The 27,747-nt window shown below is 37.1% G+C and overlaps 1 protein-coding gene across 3 annotated transcripts in view; it reads left to right on the forward strand.

Annotated features, from left to right (window-relative positions):
* TMEM131 (transmembrane protein 131) overlaps positions 1 to 27,747 on the forward strand; it is a 274,693-nt gene that overhangs the window by 213,853 nt on the left and 33,093 nt on the right. For all 3 annotated transcript variants that reach the window (XM_072614596.1, XM_072614595.1, XM_072614597.1), the window contains 13 exons: positions 160 to 240; positions 1,181 to 1,331; positions 1,414 to 1,470; positions 2,249 to 2,310; positions 6,420 to 6,528; positions 11,028 to 11,136; positions 12,048 to 12,201; positions 12,391 to 12,561; positions 23,181 to 23,291; positions 23,385 to 23,519; positions 24,709 to 24,813; positions 25,855 to 25,941; positions 27,479 to 27,631. In XM_072614596.1, coding sequence (XP_072470697.1) covers positions 160 to 240; positions 1,181 to 1,331; positions 1,414 to 1,470; positions 2,249 to 2,310; positions 6,420 to 6,528; positions 11,028 to 11,136; positions 12,048 to 12,201; positions 12,391 to 12,561; positions 23,181 to 23,291; positions 23,385 to 23,519; positions 24,709 to 24,813; positions 25,855 to 25,941; positions 27,479 to 27,631 — 1,485 coding nt within the window. The remainder of the gene's footprint in view (positions 1 to 159; positions 241 to 1,180; positions 1,332 to 1,413; positions 1,471 to 2,248; positions 2,311 to 6,419; positions 6,529 to 11,027; positions 11,137 to 12,047; positions 12,202 to 12,390; positions 12,562 to 23,180; positions 23,292 to 23,384; positions 23,520 to 24,708; positions 24,814 to 25,854; positions 25,942 to 27,478; positions 27,632 to 27,747) is intronic.

Here is a 27,747-nt window from a genome sequence, read left to right on the forward strand (position 1 = left end):
AATACAGTGCTTTTTACATAGTTGTGATAGTTTTAACTTAATAACAGTCCATATCTTTTACTGAATTTCTGTCTGCTATCAAGGTAATTAGTGTATCAGACTTAATTTTTCTCTTCTACTAAAGGCGAATGTTAATGTAGATTTCATTTCTTCTCATAGGTAGTAGAAATGTATTCAAGTGGTGGTGATCTCCACCTGGAGCTTCCAACAGGTCAACAAGGTGGTACTAGAAAACTATGGGTAAGTAATAATATACTTTACTCCTAAGTGTTATCTGATTAAACTGTATTGATTTTTTTTCCTCCTCTTATTAAATGTGAGAGAGATCTAGAAAGTCAGTTAAGGACTAATAATACCTAACTAAAATATATGACTGATTTTTACTTTGGATCATAGAGTTGAAGGGTACCTCAAAGTTCTTCAGACCCCTGATTCAGAACTTCCAGGGGCAGAATTTTATTTGTAGAAGCTGTTAGGGGTTCTAATCAGCTTGAACAGAAGCACCAGAAACCCCAGTTTAAGCATAAATACACTGGGCAAGGAATCCTGCATATATTGGCCAGTCAGGTGCAGACCTCTGAACTGTACCAAACTGTAACAGAATGGTGTGTGCTGAGAGCCTCAGTAAAGTGCTGAAGAACTTTATTGTGTGTTAAACTCTTCAAAGTTGTTGTTGAAAGTGATCTTTATTGAAAAAAGTAGGTTAAATGCAGATTAAGTTTTATTGTTTGAAGAGAAGTCCATCTCTTTCTCTGCTGCTGTTTCTGGCATCGTCTCTTGTCTCTGTCTTCCTTCCTTCCCACCCTCCCTCCCCTTTCTCCTCTCTGTCTGTCCCCCCATTCCCTTCCCTCCTTCCTTGTGCTTTTTCTCTCCAGATCTATTTTGCATCCCCCACACCCAAGATGCTGCTCATATACTATTATAATGTTTCAAGTTTCTATTGTACTAAAAGCTCCAAATCTGAATTTAAATACCTAAATGCTAACATACTAAAAAAAATTATTTTGTAGATGTGTTATCACCTTGTGATTTTATTTTGCCACTAATTATACTCTTTAAAGACCATTTAGTTTCTTTGTCTCGACTTTATATTGATGTTAAATATTATCCGTTTGAAATACCAATGTTTTCTAGGACTTTGCTGTTTTATGTTTACATCACTCTATGTTTGTTGTATCAGGAAATCCCACCCTATGAAACAAAGGGAGTGATGAGAGCCAGTTTTTCATCTAGAGAAGCAGACAATCACACAGCCTTCATCAGAATAAAAACCAATGCTTCAGACAGCACAGAATTTATCATTCTTCCTGTTGAAGTTGAAGTTACCACAGGTTTGTAAAAAACTGCAGTCTAGGTTTTAAATACATGTTGCTTTTACAAAATAAATATAATCATTATCTTTTTTTCCTCAAGCTCCTGGAATTTATTCCTCAACTGAAATGTTAGATTTTGGTACGCTGCGGACACAAGGTAAAGCACATTATTTCATGGGTGCCATTCGGTGTAACCCTGTACGATGCAGAGTGGCTGCGGCCGTGCATTTCTAATGTCGCTATGTTTTAACGAACCGTGCAGCAGAATCTTACTTTCTTAACTTCTGAGGAACTCCAAGCGATTGATAGTGGGGCGGGGAGTAGGAGGGTGCTAGGGTTGTGGGGTTTTTAGTCACAAGACATTTTAACTGCCATGTAGCACTTCTGTGTTAGGTACAGTTATTAACTTTGCTCTCTAAGTGGGAAAAAAAAGGCCGCAAAGCTGTATGTAGTTCTTGACTGAAGGAAGAAAATAATCTTTTTCTCTTAATTCTTGTCTATTTTGATAGCCATATCTAAAGAGTAATTTAAAAGAAACTTCTTGATTTAGAGAATGTTCATATCTACAGGGTATTCCTTTGTTGTACATATTGCCCAGTATAATTCCTCTTACATTTTAATTTAGTTTATGAATGAAGGGTTGATTTTTTTTGGATAGATCCATTGCTACTGTTAATTCCACTATTACTAACCTTAAGCATTTTACTATAATCCTACTAAGAACATTTGTAGAATATGATGCCCTTATGTATAAAAGGTGATCTTGGAAAAGCGGACAATTTAGGATTCATTTTTTAAATATAAATATGCTTTATTAAAACATAATTCACTTGATATTTCTTAATATGGTCCTTGTTAAAATTGCAACATATCTCAACCATGCGTTTGTCATATACTTGTTAAAATACAGTGTTTTTTTCCCATTGTTTTTATAGATATGCCAAAAGTTTTAAACCTTCATTTACTAAATTCAGGAACAAAAGATGTACCAATAACAGTAAGTTTTAGTTTTCTTTTCAGTAAAATACAATAGCTTTAATAAAAAATAATAATAGAATGAATCCATTGAGCATAAGCTGAGGACAATTACTATATCGTATATATGTATATGTGCATATTTATATTTACGTGTGTGTGTATGTATTCCTGTCACCTAGTGCAGTACCTTGCACATAGTAGGTACTTAATATTTGGTTGAATTTAAACCTTTTTCTATGAACAAGTTGGTAACTTACCAACAGGCATTTTATAGAATTTCAAAGTTAAAAGGAACTTCAGAGGCCATGTAATTAAATTCGTACCTGGAAAAGAACCAGTAGTAGGTAGTAGTAGTCGTTATTGTAGTAAAATAATAATGAACTTATATTGCACTCTAAAGCTTAAAAAACACCCTCCATAACAGCACTGAGAAGTAAATACCATCTGCACTATAGATAGCCCTAATTATACCTAACTTGACAGGTGGTCACACTGACTTTCAGATCTCTAATGAAGAACATTACCACTTGAGGCAGCCCATTCAGTTTATGAATAAGCCCAAGTATTAGAAATTATTTCTTTAAGTCCACTTCATCTTATTGTTCCTACATCTCTCCTCTGCAGACAAACAAAATAGGGTTTAATAGCCCTTCCAACAACCCTGAAAATGCTTAGGAGACAACTCTCCTGGCTTTCTAAAGACTTCTTTTCTCAAGACCAAACATAACCTTTCCTTTAAGCAATCTTGAAGTCCTTCACCATTCTGTATACCTTCCAGCTTATCATTGCCCTTCCTAAAATGTATGCCCACAGCTGAACACAATATTCCATGTACAGTCTTGCAGTAGAGTTCTTAGACTATTATTATCTCCTTATTGGTTGGAACTGTGTGTCTCTTATTTATCAGAATCTTTTAAAAGTTGCTCATCTAAAATTTAGGATTTATATCAGACTCTTCCTTTCTTTCCTTTCCTCACACAAATTGTCCATCTAATTCACAGGTTCCCAATAAGGCTTACCACCCTCTTTAAAAAAAAAAAAATTAATCAGTACCCCCTGGAAATTTACTTTCTTTAACCCTTTAATGTTTTTTTTTAATCTGCATCATTTAAGAAATATAAAAGATGTTTTTAAATGATTCATCTTAAATTTAATAATTTATGGTAAATTTGTAGGTTTTTTTCCTGCATTGAAATCCTGATGATGCAATATTGTATCATGTAACCATATAGTATCACGTCATAAACAGGTCATGACAAGCACATGTTCCTGCCAGTGCATGCTAGCCTTCCCAACAACATATGACACACTCATCTGCCAACACTTGCTTATTAAGACCTGTGGGTGGGCTTTCACCACTGATTGGTTATAACTTGCACTTTGTGTTTATTTGGAAAATATGTAATCACTACAGTTTTAACTGTTACACAACAGGTGAAACATGCCAATGGTTTTTCACAACTTTCTTTATCTTCTCTTCTTTCCTCATCCTTTCACTGCCTCCTTATTTTTATTCCATGCCCCACAATTTCAACACAGGCCACTGTGGCTCCCTTGGATCATTCCAGTGCCCCCAAGGGGCAGCATTGCCCACTTCGGGAACCTGTAAATTCTAATTGAACTCTCTGAGTCCTGAGGATGATAGAGTTCTGAGAGGAGACACACCCTGTTCTCCATATAAGAATAAAAATATTTTAGCTTTGTTTAGTCCTGTAGGATTGCTTGTTCATGTTTATCTCTTTGTGCTTCTCTTGACTACTTTGTTTATACATCAGACTTTCTGCTTAGCTCTGATCTTCTCATAAGGAATGTGCTTTTTCATTAAAGGTCAGTTTTTTTCCCCTGTAGGACTATGTTCAGTTTTTCTGGGTGTTGTTTTTTTGAGTCTTTACCTTCTGGAATTTCATGTTCCAAGCTTCTTTATAGTGGTACATATCAAGTCATGTTTAATCCTAACTGCAGCTCTAAATTACTTGAATTCTTTTTTTCTGGCCTGCTTTTGATATTTTTTTGATATGGAAGTGCTAGAATTGGGCTTTTTTATTGCTGGGAGTTTTCATTTTTCCTTTGTTGTTGTTTTTCTTTTCAGGAGATGACCAATGGTTTTTTTGTATTTCCATTTTGCCCTTTGATTCTAAGAGTTCTTGGCACTTTTCTTCTATGATTGTCTTGAAATATGTCTGCACTTTTTTTTTCCTTTGGATCTTGTCATTCAAGTAGTCTAATAATTCTTAAATTTTTCTCCTCAATCTTTTTTCCAGCTCATTTGTTTTCCTATGAGATAACCTAACATTTTCTTATGTAGTTTCAATATTTTGAGTTCGTTTTATCTTATCTCCTAGAGTCGTTGGCTCCTATTTGGTCCATTCTAATTTTCAGGGAGTTTGTTGCTTAGGCAAGTTTTTGTATCTTTTATGCCATGCTATTAATTCCCTTTCCAATTCTTTGTTCCATAGCTCTCATTTCTTTTTCAGCTTTTTCCTCTAGTGCTCTTATTTCATTTATAAAAACATTTATTATCTCTTTTGTAAGCTCATTAAAAGTTCTTTCAGGAATTCTAGTTGGATTTGTGCCCATGTTGTATTTTGGTTTTTTTTTTTTTGAGCCTTTGCTTATAGATGTTTTAGTCATTCTTTTCTTCTGGGTTTCTGTCTTTAGCATCCCTGTCACCATAATAACTTTCTGTGGTGGGATTCAGTATTATTTGTTCATTCTACCAGCCTCCTTCCTGGGTGGCTCCAATTGCTGCTTTCTTGTGTGGAGCATAGTATTATTCAAGGACCTCAGGGACAGTTCAGGATGGGGACCTGCAAGTTTGATCTCTGTCCTTCTTGAGTCTGAACTCTACAAGTTCTTGAACTGGGTTTGCATCTGATCAGCAGTAGACCATGGCTAGACTTAATCATTGTTATCGATCACTTGGAAAGCTATTGATTTAGAGTGGCAGAACTGTAGGTTTCCATTTGATCTGGGAGTGCTGCCCTAATTATTCCTTTACAAATTTTAGACTATTAGAAATTGAAACTGAGATGCTGTGTTCAAGCCACACCATTGCTACTCGCTTCTGAGCTTGTTTCTCCCTCAGTACAATGTCTGAGGTCTGCTACTACCCCTTACCCCAGAACACCACCCCTGAGCATAGATTTCATACTCAATTCTGCACTGGATCTCTGACCCAGAGCTGGGTATTGGGCAGCACAGCTTGCCATCAAGATGCCCGGGTTTGGGTCTGGGATCTTATCTTGCCCTAGTTTGCAGCCTCTCTCTGTACTGGAGGGCTCTATACATGCCGTACTCCTAGACATCTGTCCTTCCGCATTTACAGACCTCACTCTTTATCTTCTATACTGACTTAGGCTGAAAGCATGACTCACTTTGAGGAGTGATCAGGATTTGGTCTGGTGCATTTTCTAGGTCTGTCTGGAGGGGTTTGCAGGTAAGCTGGCTGGTGCTTCCTGCTACTCTGTCTTCTGGGCCCCTTCTCTCATTAGCCATGGAAGAATTTTTAAAGAAATTCATAGATATGAATAGATTATAACTAGAAGGAGAGTTCCTTATCACCTAGACCAAACCAATGCCCAGAAAAGTGAAATTACTGACTAGAGACTGCAGAGTTGCAATTCAAATCCAGTTCTCTGACTTTTTGTCCAGGATTTTTTCCACTGTATAAAATTGTGTGATGAAGTGGCATAAAACATGATGATGCCTGTGCTTCATAATTATTACTATTATTTTCTGTTGTTTATTTCATTCAAAAGAAAGAGCCCAATAACATTATTCCTATTAATTATTTTTTATTAAGAATGGATTAAGCATTGGTTTGGAAAATAATTACCTGTATGATGTTTTTTTAGGCAGTTATTCAGATCATCATTTGACCTTTAAGGTTCATTAATGATTTGTGCTCTCCAATTTGTCATGCCTTTTAGAAAAAAATTAATTTCATTTTAGAAAGTTGTTTAAATGGTAGGTAATTTGAAGTGTTGTTTTTTTAAACTATACCATTTGAGCTGTTCTTTACAAGTTTTCTCCCTGCTCCAGTTTACTAGTCTTTAGAGAAAAGCTTACAAAAATGACCAAACCCATTAGCCCAAAAGAATGCTAATTAATTTTGGTTTCTGTTTGCAGAGTATTCGACCAACACCACAAAATGAAGCTATAACTGTAAACTTTAAGCCAGTCACGTTAAAAGCTTCAGAAAGTAAATACACCAAAGTTGCAAGTATTAGTTTTGATGGTAAGTATTCAGCTTTTTTCCCAAAAATATTTTGTTGATTAACCAGGGTAAAAAAATTTAAAACAAAAAACTAGAAATGTTGATTCTGCTTGTGGTGACACAACTGATTATTTTCCTGAATAGGTTTGTAGGGACATTCCAAGTCATTTTGCAGATTTCTCAAGAATCATCTGTGACTTTTGGAATAATTAATGAAAAAATGCTATACAAACCTTAAAGTAATGTTTACAACAGAAACAAAAGAATCAGTTAACTCTTTAGGCAATTACTTTGATACTTCTGTAGTCAAGGCAAACAGTTTGTTTTAAGTAGTAAGAAGGATGACTGAAAGATTATAAGTAAGGTCATGTCATAAAACAATAAGTATTTCATGGGAAAATTGAGTCTTAAAAAAATCTAGTATGTGACCTACATCATCTCAAAAGTTCCTGTTCTCAAGGAGGCCTGTTGATTTCACCTCTACAACATCTACTGATTATTATTTCTCTCCTCTGGCATCACCATCACTATTCCAGACCCTCATCACCTCATGCCTGGATTACTACAATAGTTTGCTGGTAGATCTGCCTCAAGTCTCTCCCCACTCTGATCATCCCCGACTTAGCCACTAAAGCTCAGGTCTGATCATGTCAGCCCTCTACACAATAGACTCCAGTGGCTGCCTATTGCTTCCAGGATCAAATGCAGAATGTTCTATTTGACATTCAAAACCCTTCATAACCTCTTCTCCTTCAACCTTTATAGGCTTCCTTGATCTTGAGATTTTAGCTAGGATTTGAAGAAAGCCAGCAGTAGGAGATGAAAAGGGAGAGTATTTCGGGCATGGGGGACAGAGTAATGGAGAGTGGTGTTTAGGGAATAAGGAGGAGCCCAGTTAGAATAAAGAGTATGTGGAGAATATGTAAGGTGTAAGAAGATTTGAAAAGTTGGTGGGCCAGGTTTTGAAGAACCTTGAATGCTAAATAGGAACATGTTGTATTTGATCCTAGGGGTGATAGAAAGCTATTGCATACTGATGAAATTAATATGATCAAGGTTTAGTGGTTCCAGATCTATAGGGAAAGGGGAGTATAACAAGGCAGTTATCCAGAATCAACATGGTTTGGGTTTTCCTGAAAACATGGTCTGAGTGTGGCAGTGACCAGGCTAGAGGTGGGGCCTTAAGACAGAAATTCCAGAGATTACCAAATCGGTAGCCTTATTTTTGCAGAAGCTGTTGTATGAGTCAGTTGCTTATAAGGACCATTGAATTTCACCATAGAAACAATATTATGGTAATCAGGTTTCCAGACCAGCCCACCAAAACCCATTTAACCCAAAAATACACCTGAAGTAATCTTTACTGCCCAGTAGGAACATGCAGCCATAGTTCTAGCTTGGGTTGTCAGGAAGATATATTCTCCAGACATTCAGTGGAAATGGAAAATCCTCCATCTTTCACTCTTCTCCCCTATACAGCAGGAGGGAACAGGTACACCCCTAGCAGATAGTGGTGCCTGAACCAGGGTTTTTAGCAAGGTAACCCCAAGGATATCTCCTTGTCTCCTTGAGCTACGTCATTCCCTTCCTTCAGTCCCCAAGAATTGGCTTGCCTTAGTTCCTCTTTTTATAGTCTAGCATGGCTAGCCAGGATTTTTGACCTCTACAATGTACTCTTTTAACTTCTCTCTCACTCTTTTGTCTCTAAAGCAAGCAAACCCTTGTGAAGTTTTCCAAAGGGTAGACTTTGGGTTTTGTTTTGTTTTTCCTATTTAAAAATATGGGAAACTGTCTGAAGTGTTCTTGTTTTTTCTATTTAAAAAATATAAGGAAGTGGTTAAAGTGTTTTGTCTCTCTACTGCTATCTTGTATTCCTCACAAACTAGCTATTCTTTTTCTATGTAGACTCTAAAGGGAAATTTTCACATAATTACTATAATTGGGTCTTTGTACAAAGGAGTGAAACATACTGTACTATGTCAGAGAAAAAAGAGAAGCTGCATTTTTTGGACATTTAATCTCAGCTGGGAGCTGGGTGGGGAATATGCCAGAAGAACCCAGTTTCTAGGTGTGAAACCCCAAGTTACTGCTAAAATAAAAGAATTAAGTTGTGACTTCACTTAGCATGCTTCTCATTATTAACATCGGTATTAGCAGGAAAGTTCCTTCATTTGTGAGAGGCAGAGAGGTACTTGGTGATGATATTGGGGCATCTTATCCATGGAATATTTTCACACTTTCCTTTGCTAATCAGGATTATTATGGTGCTTTTAGAGATCAGTGACCCCTATGAATTCTTGTAATAAAGGATGTTTTACTGGCTTCTGTTTGTATTAATGGGATCTGTGTTGATAAAGGTACACTGCTAATTCATTTCAAATTTAATCCATAACTTGTTCTTATTCAGTAATTGACACTCAATTAGAATTTCTTGAAGGAATTGTGAAAAAGAACTAAATATGCATAGAATGTGCAGTGAATTTTTAAATAACATTTTTATTACTTTGGGACCAGGTTGTGTTTTTTTTTTTCTTGCCAGAATCCATCCTTGAATTTAGAAAAATCAGTGGAATAATGTTTTCTTATAACAAATTTCCACTACATAAATAATTTTCTGAAAATTCATTCAATATGGATAGCAATACTCTATTCATTTATGAATTGTAGTTTTCTTTATATTTTCTGTGGTCAGTGATAATTAGCCTGATAGCAACCAATCAGTAAACATTTATTAAGTTCCTACTATGTGCCAGGCACTGCGGTAACCACTAAGGATACAAAAAGAAGCAAAAGACAGTCCCTGTACTCAAGGAGCTTACAATATAATGAGAGAACATGTAAATAAATATTTTCAAAGCAAGCTATTGACGAGCCATAGACAGGATAAATAGGAAATAATTAACAAAGAGAAGACACAGAAAGTAAAAGAAGTTGAGGAAAGCTTCTTGTAGTACACAATTTTAGTTGAGACTTTAAGGAAGCTAGGGAGGTCAGTAGATGGAGTGGAGAGGGAGACTATTTCAGCTATATAGGACAGCCAGGAAAAATGCCTGGAGCAGAGAGATGGAGTGTCTTTTTTGTGGAACAGGCAGGAAGCCAGTGTCACTTGGAATAGTGCATGTAGGGAAGTAAGGTATAAGAAGCCTGGAAAGGGAGCAGGGAACTAGATTATGAAGGACTTTGAATGCCAAATGGAGTATTTTTTTTTTTCATTTGATCCTGGAGGCAAGAGGGAGTCACTAAAGTTTATTAAGTATGGGAGTAACATGATCAGACCTACTCTTTTAGGAAAATAACTTTAGTGGTAGAACGGAGATCATTTAGAGAGGATAAAGACTTGAGTCAAGCAGATCCACCAGCAGGCTATTACAGTAATTTAGGTCCCAGGTGATGACAGCAGCAGGGTAGTGGCAAGGTCAGAAGAGAGAAAGGGACATATTGGAGAGATGTTGCAAAGGTAAAATCGGTAAGTCTTGGCAGCAGATTGGATTGAGGGGAGGTGGGAAGAGGGGCAGGTTGAGAGAGAGTGAGGAATCCTGGATGACTCCTAGGTTGTAAAAGCTTTAGGGACTGGGAGGATGATGTTGCCCTCTAGCAAACCAAGACAGATTAATGAACCAAATAATGAAAAATCTATGGGCATGTAGTAATTAGAAAACAAACAATAAAGAATGTTTATGGAAGGCTGTTGTTTTCATCAAATTCGAGTATCCTAAATTAATATATTATCTTTGGTGGTGAAATGTCATATGTGGCAAAGCACCTCACAAATTACATTTGCAGATGTGGTAATCCTATTTAATAACAGAAAGTTTTTGAAATGTATTACAAAAGGTGAAGATAAAACAATATTTTGCAGTTTAGTTGCAAGTAAGTGTCTAATGGTTTGTTCTAAAGAAAATCAAGTATGGTCTTCCCAAATGGTTTTCTTTTAATTGCACAATAAATTGCCTTTACAGTAATTTAGTGAAATTTACAGCTGCTACCAGATCTGCCGTTGTTATAAACACCATCCGTGGCCAAAAGGAGAAAGATCTGTCTGCCCTACACTCAAACTTTTAGTCAGTATTAGATAAAATACAAACTTAGGACCCATAACTCTTATTATTGTACTAGATACTTTGACCTTGCTACTTCCATTTGTATTTATAGATAAAACCTGCCATACGTGGACTGTTGTTTTTTTCTAGTTGTCAGTAAAATCACGACATCTCTCTGGTAATAGCAAAATACAGAGTAAACTGTACTTAACTGTGATGTCCATTTATTGTTTACCTACCTGCATTATTTTGAATAAGACAAGATTTTCTTCCTCTTGTGTGAAAAAAGAGAAGTCATGGTTCTAGATTATATTAAACTGACAATAAAGAAAGCATCTGTTATGTATACTGAGCTTTTTTTCTTTAGATTTTCAAGATTCAAAGTGTGACTTTTAAAATACTTTTTTGCATAAATTTCTTGGTGCGGTTTTCCTTTGTAAGCAGTGGGATTATTATAGACATTTTTATGCTTCATTTCAGCATCAAAAGCAAAAAGAACATCTCAGTTTTCTGGAAAAATCACTGTTAAAGCAAAAGAGAAGAGTTATTCTAAACTTGAAATTCCCTATCAGGCAGATGTTTTAGATGGGTAAGTCTTGCATCAAATTCATCTTCATTTTGCAGTTAAGTAGCTGTTGCTCCTCTCATTCCCTTGTGAAAATAGTACGATTGCACTCGATTTACACCCAACTACATGAACTTATTCCGAGGCCTACCTGTCTTTTGTCATCAACAACAGGCATTAATTTCATAAATAAAAAAATAGGAATGATTTTATATATGTACATATAAAATAACTACCATTTCTTAGATCTGAGTGTAAAAGAAATCTGAAGGATTCAAAATTCCATAATGTTTAGACCATTTGAATTTCTTTCCTAGCATTCCTTTTTAACATTTGGACAGTCATTATTTTATATAAATCTTTGGTTTCCAATTATGATTCCAGAGGACTGATGATGAAGCATTTTGTTACAGGAGGTGATTAGATTCAAGGCAAAGAATGAATCATTTATTTATTGGATGTAAATGCAGGAATTTAATTTGTTTGACTATGCATATTTATTTGAAGTTTTTTCCTCCTGTGGCAGAGGAGGGAAAATTTATTTTTATTAACTAAAAACTAAAATTTAATTTTAAAAAATTTGATCAACTGAAGCTAAGCTGAAAGATTTAAAGCTAAAGGCTTATATCTCTTTTTAAAGCCTTAGTGTTTGAAAGGGACAACTAGATAATTTTCTTTTTTTGTTAATTGGCACCAAAATAATAGTTTTAATGGAAAGCTTATAGCTAACCAAATTGTAATAATTCTTTTCAGCAAAAAGTTCTTTGAAGTAATTGACAAATGTAAATATGTGTATGTTAGAAAAATAATCTGTTACAAAAAATATATGTTATTTTTAATAATATAATGCTGAAAACTCAGAAACACAAATATGGTTAAAACTAACAGATAAAGGGAAATTTGACTTTTCATTGTTGTTATTTCTTTGGAAATAGTTACTTGGGATTTGATCATGCTGCCACGTTATTTCACATCCGGGACAGTCCTGCTGACCCTGTAGAAAGACCAATTTATCTTACTAACACTTTCAGTTTTGCAATTCTCATTCATGATGTGATGTTGCCGGAAGAAGCCAAAACAATGTTTAAAGTAAGTCTGAGTGTCAGTCATTCTTAATTGGGGGAGCAAGAGTTGGGAGAGTAAAAAAGGTAAAAGGAAGAAGAGGGAATCTTATAAGAAAAGGATGACATAGAAAAGGGTAAAGAAAAGATATAGGATAGCAGAAAGTGATAAGTGATGCTGATTTATTAAAATTTTATTTCTCTTTCTGCATTTCAGGTACAGAATTTCAGCAAACCAGTCTTAATACCTCCAAATGAGTCAAGATACATTTTTACCCTATTTTTTATGCCTTCAACATCATCTATACATATAGATAATAATATTTTACTTATTACCAATGCTTCAAAATTTAATTTACCTGTACGGGTATACACAGGCTTTTTAGATGTAAGTACCTTATTTTTCTTAAACTCTATACCCTTTTTTCCGAATGAAAATAAGATCCATCAGACAGTTACTTTAGATTTATTTACATTTCATCCTTCTTTCAGTGTTTTCCTTGGCTGGGCTTCTTTCTTCCCAGGTGTAGTCATTCCACACAGTTGGGACTGGGGCTTCCATACCCACCCAAGGAGTAAATTTCCATCTTCTGCTTTTCTGACTCATTCTGTTCTTCAGTGATTCAGTGATCAGGGAAATTCTAGAATTTTACAACTGACAGGAATCTTAAAGATCATGGAGTCACCCTCTTGTATTTGATGCTTGGAGATTAAATGGCAATGATGCTTCCAAAAGCACAGAGAATTAGAACCCAAGTGTTTTGGCAGTGGTACCCAGAACAGTAGTAGGAAAGTTAGGAGGAGGGGAAGGTTTTAGGGCAAAGATAACGGTGTCTTTGTTGTACATGTTCAATTTAAGATGTTTACAGGATATCCAGTTTGAGATGTCCAGTAGGCAGGTAGAGATGTGAGACTGCAGATTAGGAGAGAGGTTAGGAACAAGTAGATCTGAGAATAATTTGCATAAAGATGATGTTTGACCCCATGGGAGTTGAGATCACCAAGCGAAGGTGTATGGGGGAAGAAGAGAAGAGGACTGAGGTCAGAGCCTTGGAGGATACGGTCCCACAGTCAAGAGCCAGCAAAGGAGAACTAGGAAAGCAGTGCCACAAAAACCTGGAGAGAGGAAAACACACTGAGCAGGGAGGTCAGAGGCTACAGAGAAGTCAAGAGGGAGAAAGATTGAGAAGAATCAATTTAAGAGATGATTGGAAACTTTGGAGAGAGTAGTTTCAAATGAATAAGGCCAGAGAATTTTGAAGAAAACAAGAGGAAAGGTAGAGAAGGCACTGATTGTAGCTGACCTCAAGAAGTTTATCCCCAGTAAAGAAGAGAGATGTAGGATAACAGCTAGCAGGAATTGATAAAGTGAAAGTTTTTGAGGTTAGGAGAGACATAGTTGTGTCAGTAGGCATCAGCAAAGCTAGCATAGGCTGGGAAAAAAGACTAGTGAGAGAAGGAGTCATGAAAGGGGTGATTTTCTGGAGAAGACAAGGCAGAATACTAGGGGTTAGGGACACAGAAAGATGAAACAATCTACTCTTGAGAGGCTTATCTTCTAACAGGGATTACAATAAATGGATGGATGGTATGTATGTATTACATTCAAACGGATTACAACATACGTGTGTGTGTGTGTGTGTGTGTACAAATAGTTGAGTTTTTTCAAGAATTTTGAAAGAAAGGAAAGAGATGTAGGATGATCACTTAATGGACTGGGAAAACCTAATGAAGTTTTTGTTTTTATTGGGGTCTTTTTTTGTTTGTGTTTAAAGATGAGAGACTTGGACATGTTTAAAGGAATCAATAGATAGGGAAAGATTGAAGATTAGAAAGATGGCAGTCTTTCTAATGTTTGAAGTAACAGTCTTCTGAAAAAACAATAAGTAAACTTGCAGGATATAAAATAAATACGTATGAATCATCAGCATTTTTATATAATGTTTTTAAAAACTAATAGGAAGAAGTAGAAAAAGAAACTGCAAAATATATAAAATACTTCAGCAACAACTTCCCCAGGTACACAAAATAACTATAAATATAACCAGAGACAACTGTCTATAGAACTAAGCTAAATCATTGGGAAAATATTAATTACTCATAAGTAGGAAAAGACATTATAGTAAAAGTGACAATAATACCTAAATTAATTTACTTACTCAGTGCTACTAATCAGACTACCAAAAGATTACTTTCTAGAACTAGAAAAAAATAATAATGAAATTAATAGACTTTTAAAACGTGAAGAATTTCAAAAGAAATAATGAAAAGAACTGCAAATGAAGGGAGCCTATTAGTGCCAGGACTCAAACTGTATTGCACAATAATAATTTAAAATAATTTGGCACTGGTTAAAAGTAGATTAATTTGTGGGATTAATTTGTGGAACAGATTAGATATACAAAAAGTAAATGTATCTAATATTCAGGTAAACACAAACACGTTGGAATAAGGACTCACTGGCAGAAATTGCTGGAAGAATTGGACATCAGTCTGTAGTACATTAGATTTAGGCTAACACCTCCCACCTCATACAGTTATACATTCTAAATTGATACATCCCCTGCATATGAGGTCACAGCATAAACAAATTAGAGAAATATGAAGAAAAAATACCTATTAAATGTATGAAAAAGAAAAAAGCTCATGCCTAAAGAAGGAACAGAAGATAAAATCACAGAGGACAGCTAATTTTGGTCCCAAAGATTAGAAGGGAAACAGCTCAGAAAAACCTCTGCAGCAAGTTTGTCTGAATAGGTTTCATATCCAAGATATGTGAGGGGACTGATTGACCTTTGTAAGAACCTGTTCCCAAACGATAAATGGTGTAAGGATATGAACGTACAATTCTCAAAGAAACAAGCCCAAACTATCTATAGCAATATGAAAAAATGCTCCAAATCACAACTAATTAGACAAATGCAAACTAAAGCAATTCTGAGATTCTACCTCATGGCCTTCAGATTGGTAGATATGAGAGAAATGAAAGTGATAAACGTTGGAGGAAGTGCTAATTGATTGATTGACTGTGGAAAAATAGGCATTCTGATACACTGCTGCTGGATCTGTGAATAGATCCAGTCATTCTGGAAAGCAATTTGGAATTACATACAAACAGTTACTGTACAGCCCTTTGACTCATACTAGATCGATACCCCTAAGAGATCAAAGAGAGAGAAAAGAATGTTATATGTACAAAAATATAGCAGCTTTTTTGTGGTGGCAAAAAACTAAAAACTAACATGAATAACTATCATCTATATAGCACTTTAAGGTTTACAAAACACTTTACATATGTTAGCTCTTTTGGTCCTCACAACCACCCTGCAAAGTGATGGCTGTTATTATCCCCATTTTACAGATGAGGAACCTGAGTCACACAGCTGTCACATAGCCTGCCCACAGTCACAGCTATTAAGTGTTTAAAGGAGGATACAAACTTAGGTCATTAGTTGGTGATGAAATTTTCATTCACAGTTCACAAAATTGGCCATTTAGGCATAGAAGGCTTCTGATTTATGTCAAAGGGAAAAAGAAGGTCCACATGAACAAAATTTTAGGTCCTTGAAGTATTTAAAACTGTCAGAAAAAAGCAGTGAAAGGTAGAGGAGAGAGCTGGTCTTTGAGTCTGAAAGTCCTGGGTTCAAATTTTGCCCATGGCAATACTGCTTCATAACCCTCTAAGTTTGTCCTTTAAACTCATGTATCTGAGGCAACTCTTAATTACTAAGAGTTCCTGGGGCAGCAAGGTGGCCCATTGGACAGAATGCCTTGCCTAGCATCAGGAAGACTCTTGGACTCAAATCCAACTTCAGACACTTACTAGCTGTGTGATCCTAGTCAAGTCACTTAACCCATTGCCTAAGTTTCCTCATCTGTAAAAGGAGCTAAAGAAATAAGTGGCAAACCACTCCAATATCTTTGCCAAGAAAACCCCAAATGGAGTCTGGAAGAGTCAGACATGACTGACCCACAACCAAAGCTGAGCAGATACAGATCTGCGTTTGTAGAGGACATTTCCTCTCCCTGGGGGATTTCCTTATACCTTGGAAGTCAGTTCCACAAGCATTTATTAAGCTCTCACTAAGTGCCTAGAACTACAAGCACTGCGAATACAATTACCAGGAGAAAGTCTCCACCCTTAGGTACCAACGGGGGGAGATGAAGGTGTTGTGTTTGGGGGGTGGAAAAGAAAGCCTGGGGTGGCCTGGAGAGCAATGAAAACATCGGTCTGAGCCTCCTCCTTAGGCTCTGGGGGGAACCAGCCAATCAAAGGAAAAAGGGAGGGGAGGGCCCTGGAAGACCAAGTCCAGGGGAGATAATTGAGGCTTGCAGCCTGGAAAGAAATTAAGGAGGTGCACATCTGTTGAGGAATGACTAAAGAAGCTATGGTTACATGAATGTGATAGAATATGATTATGCTTTTAGAAATGAGGAAACAAGATTTCAGAGAGATACAGAAAGACCGATCCAGAGGGAGTAATCAGAACAGAAGAACATTTTATACTCATAACATCAATGTTATAAAAGTGATCAATTTTTAAGATTTTTATAAACTGATAAAGAATGAAATGAGCCAAACCAAGAGAACAGTTTATACACCAGCAACCACACTGGGAAAACAAATAACTTTGAAAGCTATAAGAACTAAGATCAATACAATGACCATTCATAATGTGGGGGAGTGGTGGGAAATACACACACAATTGTGTATGTTTGTATGATCCATTAAAGGAGTTTGGGAAAGTGGGAGAGAATAGACTCAAGTGCAAAGGTACAGGGTTTGACTTTGGCAAAAAGAAGGGCCACCTCATGGCTGGAGACAGAAGGAAGAGAGTGGGAAGATGATATTAAGGGGCGTGGGGATGAGGAAACAAAGCTTTGTGGGAATGGCCTCACTTTTCTTAGTGAAACAAGACGGGAAACTCTCAGCTGAGAGGCAGAGGGGAAAGGGAAATAGAAGAGGCTTGAAGAGAAAAGAGGTTTGAAATAGTGTTAGGGGTAAGATAGAAAACCATTTCAGGAGGAGTTAAAGCATTGCCTTCCTGCAGTGAGGGCAGAGTACGTCATGTAAATATGTAGTATACCTAGTTAGCACAATTATATAACTAGGGCTAACTCTTAAGTGGCATGTGGGTAGAGTGTAAGAGTAATCCATCACTGGGGTTGGGCAACGGATGATCATCATAGAACAAAAGGGCAAGGAATTCATGAGGAGAGAACAGTGTGGAGTTGAATTGGTTAATTATTGGATTTAAATTGGGAAAAAGAGAAGTCAAGTCAGAGCAAGGGTAATATCCTGAGAATATAGAGTGACCTAGAAAGTCAGACTTACAATAAATATGAAAATAGGATTAAGGAGAAGTTGAATGACAGGAGGTTATAGTCAGAAAGTTGTCAAGAATTTTTGATCAAAGAAGATAATGGTTTGATCCAGGGCATGACAGTTCCTCTGTGTAGCTGAAGTTGAGTGTGGTGCAGTGGGTCTTGGGATTTAAGGAAATTGGGGAAGTCATAGGTTTAAAATGTTTAAGCAAGCATCATCGTAAATGTTGAAGTGGAGTAGTTCAATGTCAAGAATTGGGGAGTTGAGGGAAACGATGTAAATGGTACAAAACTCCTTGAGAAAAGGGAGAAATGCTGATGGTGGCCAGTAGGCAGCAGCTACTTTGATCTGCATAGGGTGAAAACTGCTAATAGAGTAAATTTCAAAGGAGAAGTTGCTAAGTAATGGTGGTGAAAGGGGAAATCAGGAAGTAGCATTAGGAAAATGGAGGATTCCAAGTCTCCTTTCAACATGAATGTGTCAGGAGTTTAAAGGGAGGTACAACCAGTGCTACAGAGAATAGATGCATTGGCATATAGGGCTTGCCAAATTTCAACAAGAGTAAGTAAATCGATGAATATAAGAAAAAGAGGTCAAAAATGAACAGAAGGTTTCTCCATTCTGCAGCAGGAATTGTAATAGGGCATAGTGGAAGGTATGGACAGAGTTGGGATGGAATATGGCTATGGTAGGTTTGAAAAGGAAAGACATGGGAGAACAGGAAGTAGAAGGTGGAAATAGTTCACTTCTAGGTAGCTAGTGATTAAGTGATAATAGGGATAGGAGGAACAAGTGGCAAGAGTTTGCATGGAAGGACCAATTACAATTACAATGTTCGCAGGCTCTAAGGGGTTGTATGGTATTGTGGGTCAAACACTAGAATCTTGGTTGCCAGCCTGTCCCTTTGGGCTGTATAGGGGACAGAGCAGCCTGCAAATCATATGTTCTTTCCTACCTATGACGAAGGCAAGCCAGCCTACCTGAAGCAGCAAGGCACCTCAAGGGAGAGGAAAAAAAGACAGTATTTGCCAATCATGATAAACCACGGCCACCATTTCTACTAGCACCTCCTCTCAAGTCCCAGTAGAGATAGGAGCCTGAGCTCAAGAACCTTGAGAATAGTAAGGACAATGCAGACAACCCATTCTTTCAGCCCCGCCCCTTCCTCCCTCTCCCCCATCACTGCTCCCTCCTTTCCCTGGGGCATTGTCCAGGGAAGCAACTATTGTGGAGATTGAGCAGCTACAGTTACTAAAGACCCAAGGAGAAAACAATGGTTGGTACAGAAGTCCTTGGCATCATCAGATAGTTCAGCATCAAAAACAGGGCGTTATCAGTTGTAGAACCTTAAAGAAGAATGCTTATCATCTGCCTTGCCACTTTACCTTAAGAATCATTGGGGGTGGACCTTCCAGTCCAGCCTGGGCTCCGAATCTGTCAAAGTCCGTCTCCCACTGGATTCTACACCTCCAAAGTCTGGTCAGACTCTCCCCCCAGAAATATCCAAAGGAGTTTTTCCAGGAGCTTAGGTACACAAATACACATAGACATACACACAACACACAGAAAGTCTTGCACAAGCACAGTCAGGGTTTAAGATGGAAGTCTGGTAAATTTCTGCACCAGATTTATGTTGAAGAGCACAGTCCAGTATTATTGCTCTTTTTCTGAGGGAGCAATTGTTTTCAGCAGTCAATGCTCTGCACAGCTGTGTCCTAGCACTTTGCATATCTCAGAGATTTCTGGGACTCCATGGAGTGAGATCCTTGAAGAAGTACCAGACAAAGGGGCGGAGCCAAGATGGCGAAGTAGAAAGACGCACATACACATAGCTCCGAACCCACAAAACACAGAACGGCAGAGGGGACTAACCCAGGGCGAATTCTGCACCCAGAGACCACGGAATATTGGAGCAAGGGAGATTTCTGTTCCAGAGAGACCTGCAAACCTCTCGCGGGGGATCCTTCGTGCCGTGGACTGGGCGCCAGGGCGAGAAGCAGAGAGCAACCCTACCGCGGCAGCGACAACGTGGGAAGAAGATCCTAGAGGGCTGCGAGACGGGATCTCCAGCGGCCACGCGGGTCCCCCCACCCACAGAGGGACCTGCAAACCTCTTGCAAAAGGTCCGTCGCGCTGCAGAAGCAGCACCCAGCCCGGACCTGCGGCGGCAGCAGCGGCTGTGGCTCTGAGAGGCACAGTTCTAAGAGGGCTCCGGAGGCGGGATCTTCAGCAGTGGCACGGGTCCCCCCCACCAACAGGTGACTGACAGGGGTAGGTGAGAGAGTCCCTTTGGCGGGTTGAGAGGGGAGTGAGGTGCCCCCATGGCTCGTGCCCCCCCGGGAGGTGGGGACTGAGAGGCGGCTGCGGATCCCCAAGCAGGCGGGAGCCTGGATCCATTGTGGAAGGTCTGTGCATAAACCCCCTGAGGGAACCAAGCCAGAGAGGTGGCCCTGCCCCTGACCACCTGAACTTAATTTAACACTGAATAACAGCCCTGCCCCCGCCAAAAGCCCTAAGGCGGGAAGCAGCATTTGAATCTCAGTCCTCCCAAACGCTGGCTGGGAGGAGTAGGAGGTGGGTGTGAGGAGAACATTCAGAGTTCAGGCCACTAGGTGGAGAATATGCCAAGAAAAGGGAAAAGAAATAAAACTATTGAAGGGTACTTTATCGGAGAGAAAAAAACACTTCCTCCCCTCCTTTCTGATGGGGAGGAACAATGCTTGCCATCAGGCAAAGACACAGAAATCGAGGATTATGTGTCCCAGCCCACCCAATGGGCTCGGGCCATGGAAGAGCTCAAGAGGAATTTTGAAAATCAAGTTAGAGAGGTGGAGGAAAGACTGGAAAGGGAAATGAGAGGGATGAGGGAGAAGCATGAAAAACAGATCAGCTCCCTGCTAAAGGAGAACCAAAAAAATCTTGAAGAAATTGGCACCTTGAGAATTAGCCTAACTCAGCTGGCAAGGGAGGTGCAAGGGGCCAATGAGGAGAAGAATGCTTTCAAAAGCAGAATTAACCAAATGGAAAAGGAGATTCAAAAGCTCACTGAAGAAAATAGATCTTTCAAATCTAGAATGATACAGATGGACGCTTTGGACTTTTCGAGAAAGACAGATATCTCAGAACATACCGCGCAGATTCGAAAAATGGAAGATAAGGTGAAATATCTTATTGGAAAAACAACTGACCTGGAAAATAGAATCAGGAGAGACAATGTAAAAATTCTGGGACTACCTGAAAACCATGATCAAAAGAAGAGCCTAGACATCATCTTCCATGAAATTATCAAGGAAAACTGCCCTGAGATTCTAGAACCAGAAGGCAAAATAAATATTCAAGGAATCCGCAGAACACCACATGAAAGAGATCCAAAAAGAGAAACTCCTAGGAGCATTGTGGCCAAATTCCAGAATTCCCAGGTGAAAGAGAAAATATTGCAAGCAGCTAGAAAGAAACAATTCAAGTATTGTGGAAATACAATCAGGATAGTACAAGATCTGGCACCTTCTACATTGAGGGACAGAAGGGAATGGAATAGGATATTCCAGAAGTCAAAGGAAATAGGACTGAAGCCAAGAATCACCTACCCAGCAAAACTGAGTATAATACTTCAGGAAAAAAAATGGTCTTTCAATGAAATAGAAGACTTTCAAATTTTCCTGATGAAAAGACCAGAACTGGAAAGAAAATTTGACTTTTTAACACAAGAATGAAGAGAACCATGAAAAGGCGAACAGCAAAGAGAAATCATAAGGGACTTACTAAAGTTGAACTGTTTACATTCCTATATGGAAAGACAATATTTATAACTCTTGAAACATTTCAATATCTGGGCACTGGGTGGGAGTACACACACACACACACACACACACACACACACGCACACATACACACACGCACACATACATAGAGACAGAGTGCACAGAGTGAACTGAAGAGGATGGGATCACATACTAAAAAAAAAAAAAATGAAATCAAGCAGTGAGAGAGAAATATTGGGAGGAGAAAGGGAGAAGTTATATGGGGCAAATTATCTCTCATAAAAGAGACAAGCAAAAGACTTATTAGTGGTGGGATAAAGAGGGGAGGCAAGAGAAAAACATGAGGTCTACTCTCATCACATTCCACTAAAGGAAAGAATATAATGCACACTCATTTTGATAGGAAAACCTATCTCATAATACAGGAGAGTGGGGGACAGGGGCTCAAGCAGGATGGGGGGGAGGATAGAGGGGAGGGGAGGGCAGGGGGAGGAGAATGCAATACGAGGTCGACACTCATGGGGAGGGAAAGGACCATAAGAAAACAGAAGTAATGGGGGACAGGACAGGATGGAGGGAAATATAGTTAGTCCTATACAACACAACTAGTATGGAAATCATTTGCAAAACTAAACAGATATGGCCTATATTGAACTGCCTGTCTTCCAAGGGGAAGGGGTAGAGAGGGAGGGAGCCAAAGAAGTTGGAACTCAAAGTGTTAGGACCAAATGTAATGTTATTACCACTGGGTAACAAGAAATACAGGTTAAGGGGTCAAGAAAGCTATCCGGCCCTACAGGACAAAAGAGAAGACGGAGACAAGGGCAGGGAGGGAGGATAGAGGAGAGAGAAGATAGGTCACAGGGGCAATTAGAAAGCTTGGGTCTGGGGGGGGGGAGGGAAAAAAAGGGGGGAAAATGTGTAACCCAAAAATGTGTGAAAATAAATGTTAAAAGTTCAATAAAAAAAAAAAAAAAAAAAAAAAGAATCATTGGGCCTTTCTGTCTGATCTGCACCTGAAACTGCCTAGAAGCATAAATGTAAGCAGGTACTGTCTTAGCCTCTCCAGTTATTTCCCCAATACTTTGCACATAGTGTTTAATAAATGATTTTTCATGAATGCATTTTGGAATGCAACATAGTACAGGAAGAGCACCAGATTTGAAATCAGAAGTCCTAAATTTGAATTATGGCCCTGTTTAATTACTTCCTGTGTGACCAAGGCAAGGCCTTAACCTCTCTGGGCCTCAGTCTCCACATTTGTAAAATGAAGAAACTGAACTAGATCACCCTTAAGCTATCTTCCAGCTGTAAATCTATGATCCTACCCTCTAATGAATGTGAGAAGTAAAAGGGAAGAATTCTTAAGTCTATGTGACTAGAAGAATGGTGGTGCTATTAATAGAATTAGCAAAGTTAGGAGCAAGGGCACGTTTTAGGGGAATGATGATTTGTCTGAATATACTTAATTTGAGGTGCCAAAGAACATCTAGATAGAAAGTGAGAGATTTTCAGTGTGAAAATCAGTAAGATTTGTGACATTTTATCACATGTTTTTATTTATATGTGCCTTTACATATTCAGTGTTTGATTTTTTAAGATTGTACATAGAGTTTCAAAAAAGTTTAAAAATGTTTCAAATGTGCATTATATTCTACCTGTATTTTAATACACTGATATTGCTATTTGCATATGTATACAAGAAGGTAGCTAACCAGTTAGGTTTGTAAGAGTTTTCCTTTCTGACTTATATAATTTTTCACCTTATCAGATCCTTCTGAATTGTAATGTTCACATAGGCTAAAAAAAGTATTTCATATAGCTTTATGATGCTACTTTATTTCTCTTGATTATGTATCTAATAAACATAATTGTTATAGTCTGTGAATTAAGCCTCAACATCTTTTTCAATCCTTGTAGTACTTTGTATTGTCCCCCAAAATGGAGGAACGCTTCATAGATTTTGGTATACTTAGTGCTACAGAAGCAAGTAATATGTTATTTGCAATCATAAACAGCAATCCAATTGAGGTAAGGAATCTTTTTTTTTTTTTTACCTTAAAGAAAAATTTTAGGTTTTCACAGTTTGGTAGTGAAATCACTGCTTTTTATTTTCCTTTCAAGTTGGCTATTAAAAGTTGGCATGTTATAGGAGATGGTCTGACAATAGAACTTTTAACTACGGAGAAAGGCAACAGAACTACTGTTATCTCAATCCTTCCAGAATTGGAAAACTCCCCTGTACCAGATCAGTCATCAGTAGGTATACTTTTATTACTCTTCTTTAATGTGAGGCTTTCAGTTTCCCAAATAAGACTTTTATACACACGTTGAACATTTCAGATAATACTTATTTGATGGTGCTGCCTTGAAATTAAAAGTTATATAGGAAGCAAGGTCATACATTCTCTCTAACAGGAAAAGTAGTATAGCAAAGGAGAAATTTGAACTGTTATTTAAATCTCTGCTGTTTTCAGAAGACAGCTAATCAAGTGAAATTAGATCCATTCCCTGAAAGGTGGTGAAAAGGGTTTCATTGATTGAGTAGTATTTATAGCTGATTAGCCAAGCTAGTTAAAGCATAGTGCTAATGTAACTGATGTACTGAGAATTAAATGTTATTTCCTGAGCTATATGACTGCTGTAGATCCTCCTTCTCCACATTTGTCACTGCCAAACCTTTCTATCTTCCCATTATAAAAATATGACAATACCACTTCAAAAAACAGAACTAGTTAATCATATGCCTGGGGTGGGGGGGAGGGTACACATATACATATATATACATACACACACCTTCTCTCATCCTGACACCAGCACTTAGGTGCTGAAATAGTTAAGGAAGAGTGGAAGTTATCATTGTGAACAGTAGTGTCATTTCATCTTTTTTAAACTAAGATAAACTTAACAGTAAAAAAGATAAAGTACAATTTAAATTGCCTCCTATCTGTTATCTGATGTTGTGGGTGTTTGAAATCACGTAAGGCTCCGAGAGCAATGCTTTTGGGAGTTGTTGCCAAAGTTCCCTTATTAGATAAAAGAATTACTGAAATTTTAGTGAATTTAAGCCAAAGTCATTTGACAAAATCAGATTTTGGAATTTTAGAATTTTACTGATTGTCAGAATTTTTCATATAAAACTAACTTTACTCTTGTGGGGCAGAGGGCTGAGAGGACTTTAAATATAATGGATGTATAGCCATTTACGTGTAATAATCTGTAACCTCTGTCTTGAAGTTTATACTGCCTTAAAGTCCTGTTCTGTGTCTAGGCTGTGTACATAAGTACAAATAAGCGCCCCACAAAGGTTATTATTTCCAGGTATTAAGTCCGTGTTCCACCCTGATATTTTAGGATTCAAATTCAGGTGGTCACTGTAGCATTCTTACTCACTTTAGTGGAGGATTCTGCTGAAAAGGGCTGAATATCTTATTTCTTCCACATATAGGTAATATTAACTTCTGGCTATTTTGCTGTATTCAGAGTCAAATTAATTGCAAAAGAACTTGAAGGAATTCATGATGGAGCCATACAGATAACAACAGATTATGAGGTAATGCTAAGTGTCAAAGAAATTTTTCTAAATTAGATTTTTTATGAAATTCTTTCCTCCTCTCCATTTTAATATTTTAATATTTTGCAATTCCCTGAGAAATTATGCCCTATTAAAAAGTTAGGATAAAGTAGTATATAGTTACTCAACCCAAACTTCTGAATTGTGAAAGAAATTTTAGAAAAATCCTATAGTATATTATTTCCATGTTTGAAAAGGAATAATATAGAACATCTTTCTTGTATTTCATTAGACTGAAATACTTTAGCTAGATCTGATATGATAACTGAAACACGATTTCTCATCTCCTGTACTTCTGGGAAAAAAAGATGAAAACTAGATACTGTGTCTTGACTTGTCTCACAATAGTTGTTTGACTTTTCAGTAAACCAGTCTGAATAATCATTATAAAGAATCATCATATCCTTGAAGGGTTTGATGTGGTACATTAAAGTAATGCTTTTGATGGCCCATCTTGATATACTTAGGATAAATATTTAAGAGCTTTGAAATAGTCCTACTTTCTTTGGGTAGTGATGCACTGTTAGATCCAAATGATTCATGACTTTTTCAATACATTAAAATTTTGCTAAAGAAAATTAATTTCAGCCCACTTTATGCTATTCTACAAGCACAAACAGAGACAAGGTGATCCTAGGTGTGTTTTCAGTGAGCCAGAAAATCTTTGCTGCATAAAAATTTTATTTCCATTTCTTTCTTAGTATTTATTGTTTACTATTCAAGTACAAATTATATTATTTATCCACTTGAAAGTACTTTGAAATTTCGTTGTGTTTTAGGCATATTTTATAGAAAAGCCCCCTGTAAGACTTAAAACTATGTAAATATGAGCTACCAATCTTTGACAAGCTGAAGATGTTTGGTAAGTGACTGTGGCTGACCAAGAGTATCACCATGGACCACTGACATGTCCTTACCAAGCTTTCCTGAGCTCAGTTTTAATCCTCCTGTTGTAAGCATTGAGATCAAACTAAAATTTAATGCATTTTTTCTGTATTTTAACTTTTTTTTCTCCCACAGATCTTAACAATTCCTGTGAAGGCTGTCATTGCAGTGGGTTCTTTGACTTGCTCTCCAAAGCATGTTGTTCTTCCACCTTCCTTTCCAGTAAGATAATTCATTTAAAATATATATCTTAGCCTTTCCCAGCAATTTACCACTGTGTTTTTTAAAAGTTGAACTAATTTTGGGGTAGAAGAAATGCAAATTAGGAGAAAATACACATTATACTTAAAAAGAGATTTTTTTTAAAACATTGATTCAAAATTAAGCAGGTCCAAAATAAAAATTTTGATCAAATTCAGCATTGTACAGAATTAAATCTTTGGTTTTACCTGTGCCTTGTAACCCCTAACCTCCTCGGTAATCCATGCTATATTCCTAACTCTTATTAGACCACTAAGTTCTTCCTAATGCTTGTTTAATTCATCTTTCCCCAAAGTAAAGCTTTTCTTCCTCTGCTTGTTTCTTTAACCACAACAAGGAAATACTAGGAGGGAAAAGTACACTAATGAGGGAGGAGTAGAGAAACCTCTTTGTAGAAGCAAGATATTTAATATAATATTTTAATATTTAATATTTGTTCAACTTAAGCATCTATTCAGACCTATTCAGGTCTGGTTCCTGGCTTATAGGACCAGATTTATTTTTAATTCTAAATATACTTTAAATCATTAGTTTCTAAAGTCTTTAAAACCATCTTGTTAGAGAATCCTCAGAGTAACTTGGAAATAGACAACACTTGAAGCTACGTAATATTGAACAAATGAAGTTTTACTGTATATAAATTATTTTAAAAGTAATCCTTGTTTGTTTCCATTGGTTTGTGATAGGTAATTTTCTCCATGCTGAGGTTCATTCACTTGTTTTTCTTCCTGTTCATTCTCCTTATTCTACTAATGAACCAAAAATTAGACATGGAGTTTGATAATGTTTTTCAAACTTCTGAGAATTCACCTGAACAAAATAGATAAAATTCAGTGTTGAATAGAGACTGATATGGGATTACTGTCGTTAGCTTCACTTCAACGTAGAAGACAGAGACCTGTTTTGGGAAGAAAGGTGCTAACTCATAAGGGAATAATATAATTGATACTTCCCCTTCCTTGGCTTATAACAAATGTGCCAATTTAGCAGGATATCAGAAAACTTTATCTTAGCAATCTCTAGTCACTTTCTCTGTATACTAATTATATTTTGTCACTGAAAAGAAATTTTCTTTTGAATAGAATATGTCTAGACTTACTGCTCTAGTATGAAATATAGCTATTTCAGTTTTTGCTGTCACAATACTGAACTGAATGTGGCTTACAACTATTTTTTAACTCTTTAAATTCTTATGTAATATTCTCATCTTCATTTTCATCCATTAAAGAAGTAGCATGAGAAGTATATTTTAATAATTAAATATTTTACTTATTAATTCAGCCAGATAAGACTACAGTGATTTGGCCGTTCATTTTCTCCTTGCTTGCTTCACTTTGAAAAGTTATTTTTCCATTCACAAACTTGATTTATAGATTTTGTTGATTTCTAAATATTTGACTTTTGGTTTCTTGGGCAAATAAATGCCAGTCTTCTCTAAAGTATGCATTTTTTTAAAAGTACAAGTAGTATGCTAATAAGTTGTTTTTTCTAACTTCAGGGTAAAATAGTTCATCAAAGTTTAAATGTTATGAGTTCCTTCTCACAGAAGGTAAAAATACAACACATACGTTCATTGTCAGAAGATGTGCGATTTTACTACAAGCGACTAAAGAGCAATAAAGAAGAATTAGAGCCAGGAAAAAAATCTAAGGTTTGGACATTTTTTTATTTATTGAATCATTTAGAATAATTTTAGCTTCATGTTTTATTTTGTTACTCTATAGATGGTTTGCCTTTCTTTAGGCTTCCACCTCATCTTTAGTAATG

Source organism: Notamacropus eugenii, chromosome 5, assembly GCF_028372415.1.
Source record: "Notamacropus eugenii isolate mMacEug1 chromosome 5, mMacEug1.pri_v2, whole genome shotgun sequence".
Taxonomy (NCBI): Eukaryota; Metazoa; Chordata; class Mammalia; order Diprotodontia; family Macropodidae; genus Notamacropus; species Notamacropus eugenii.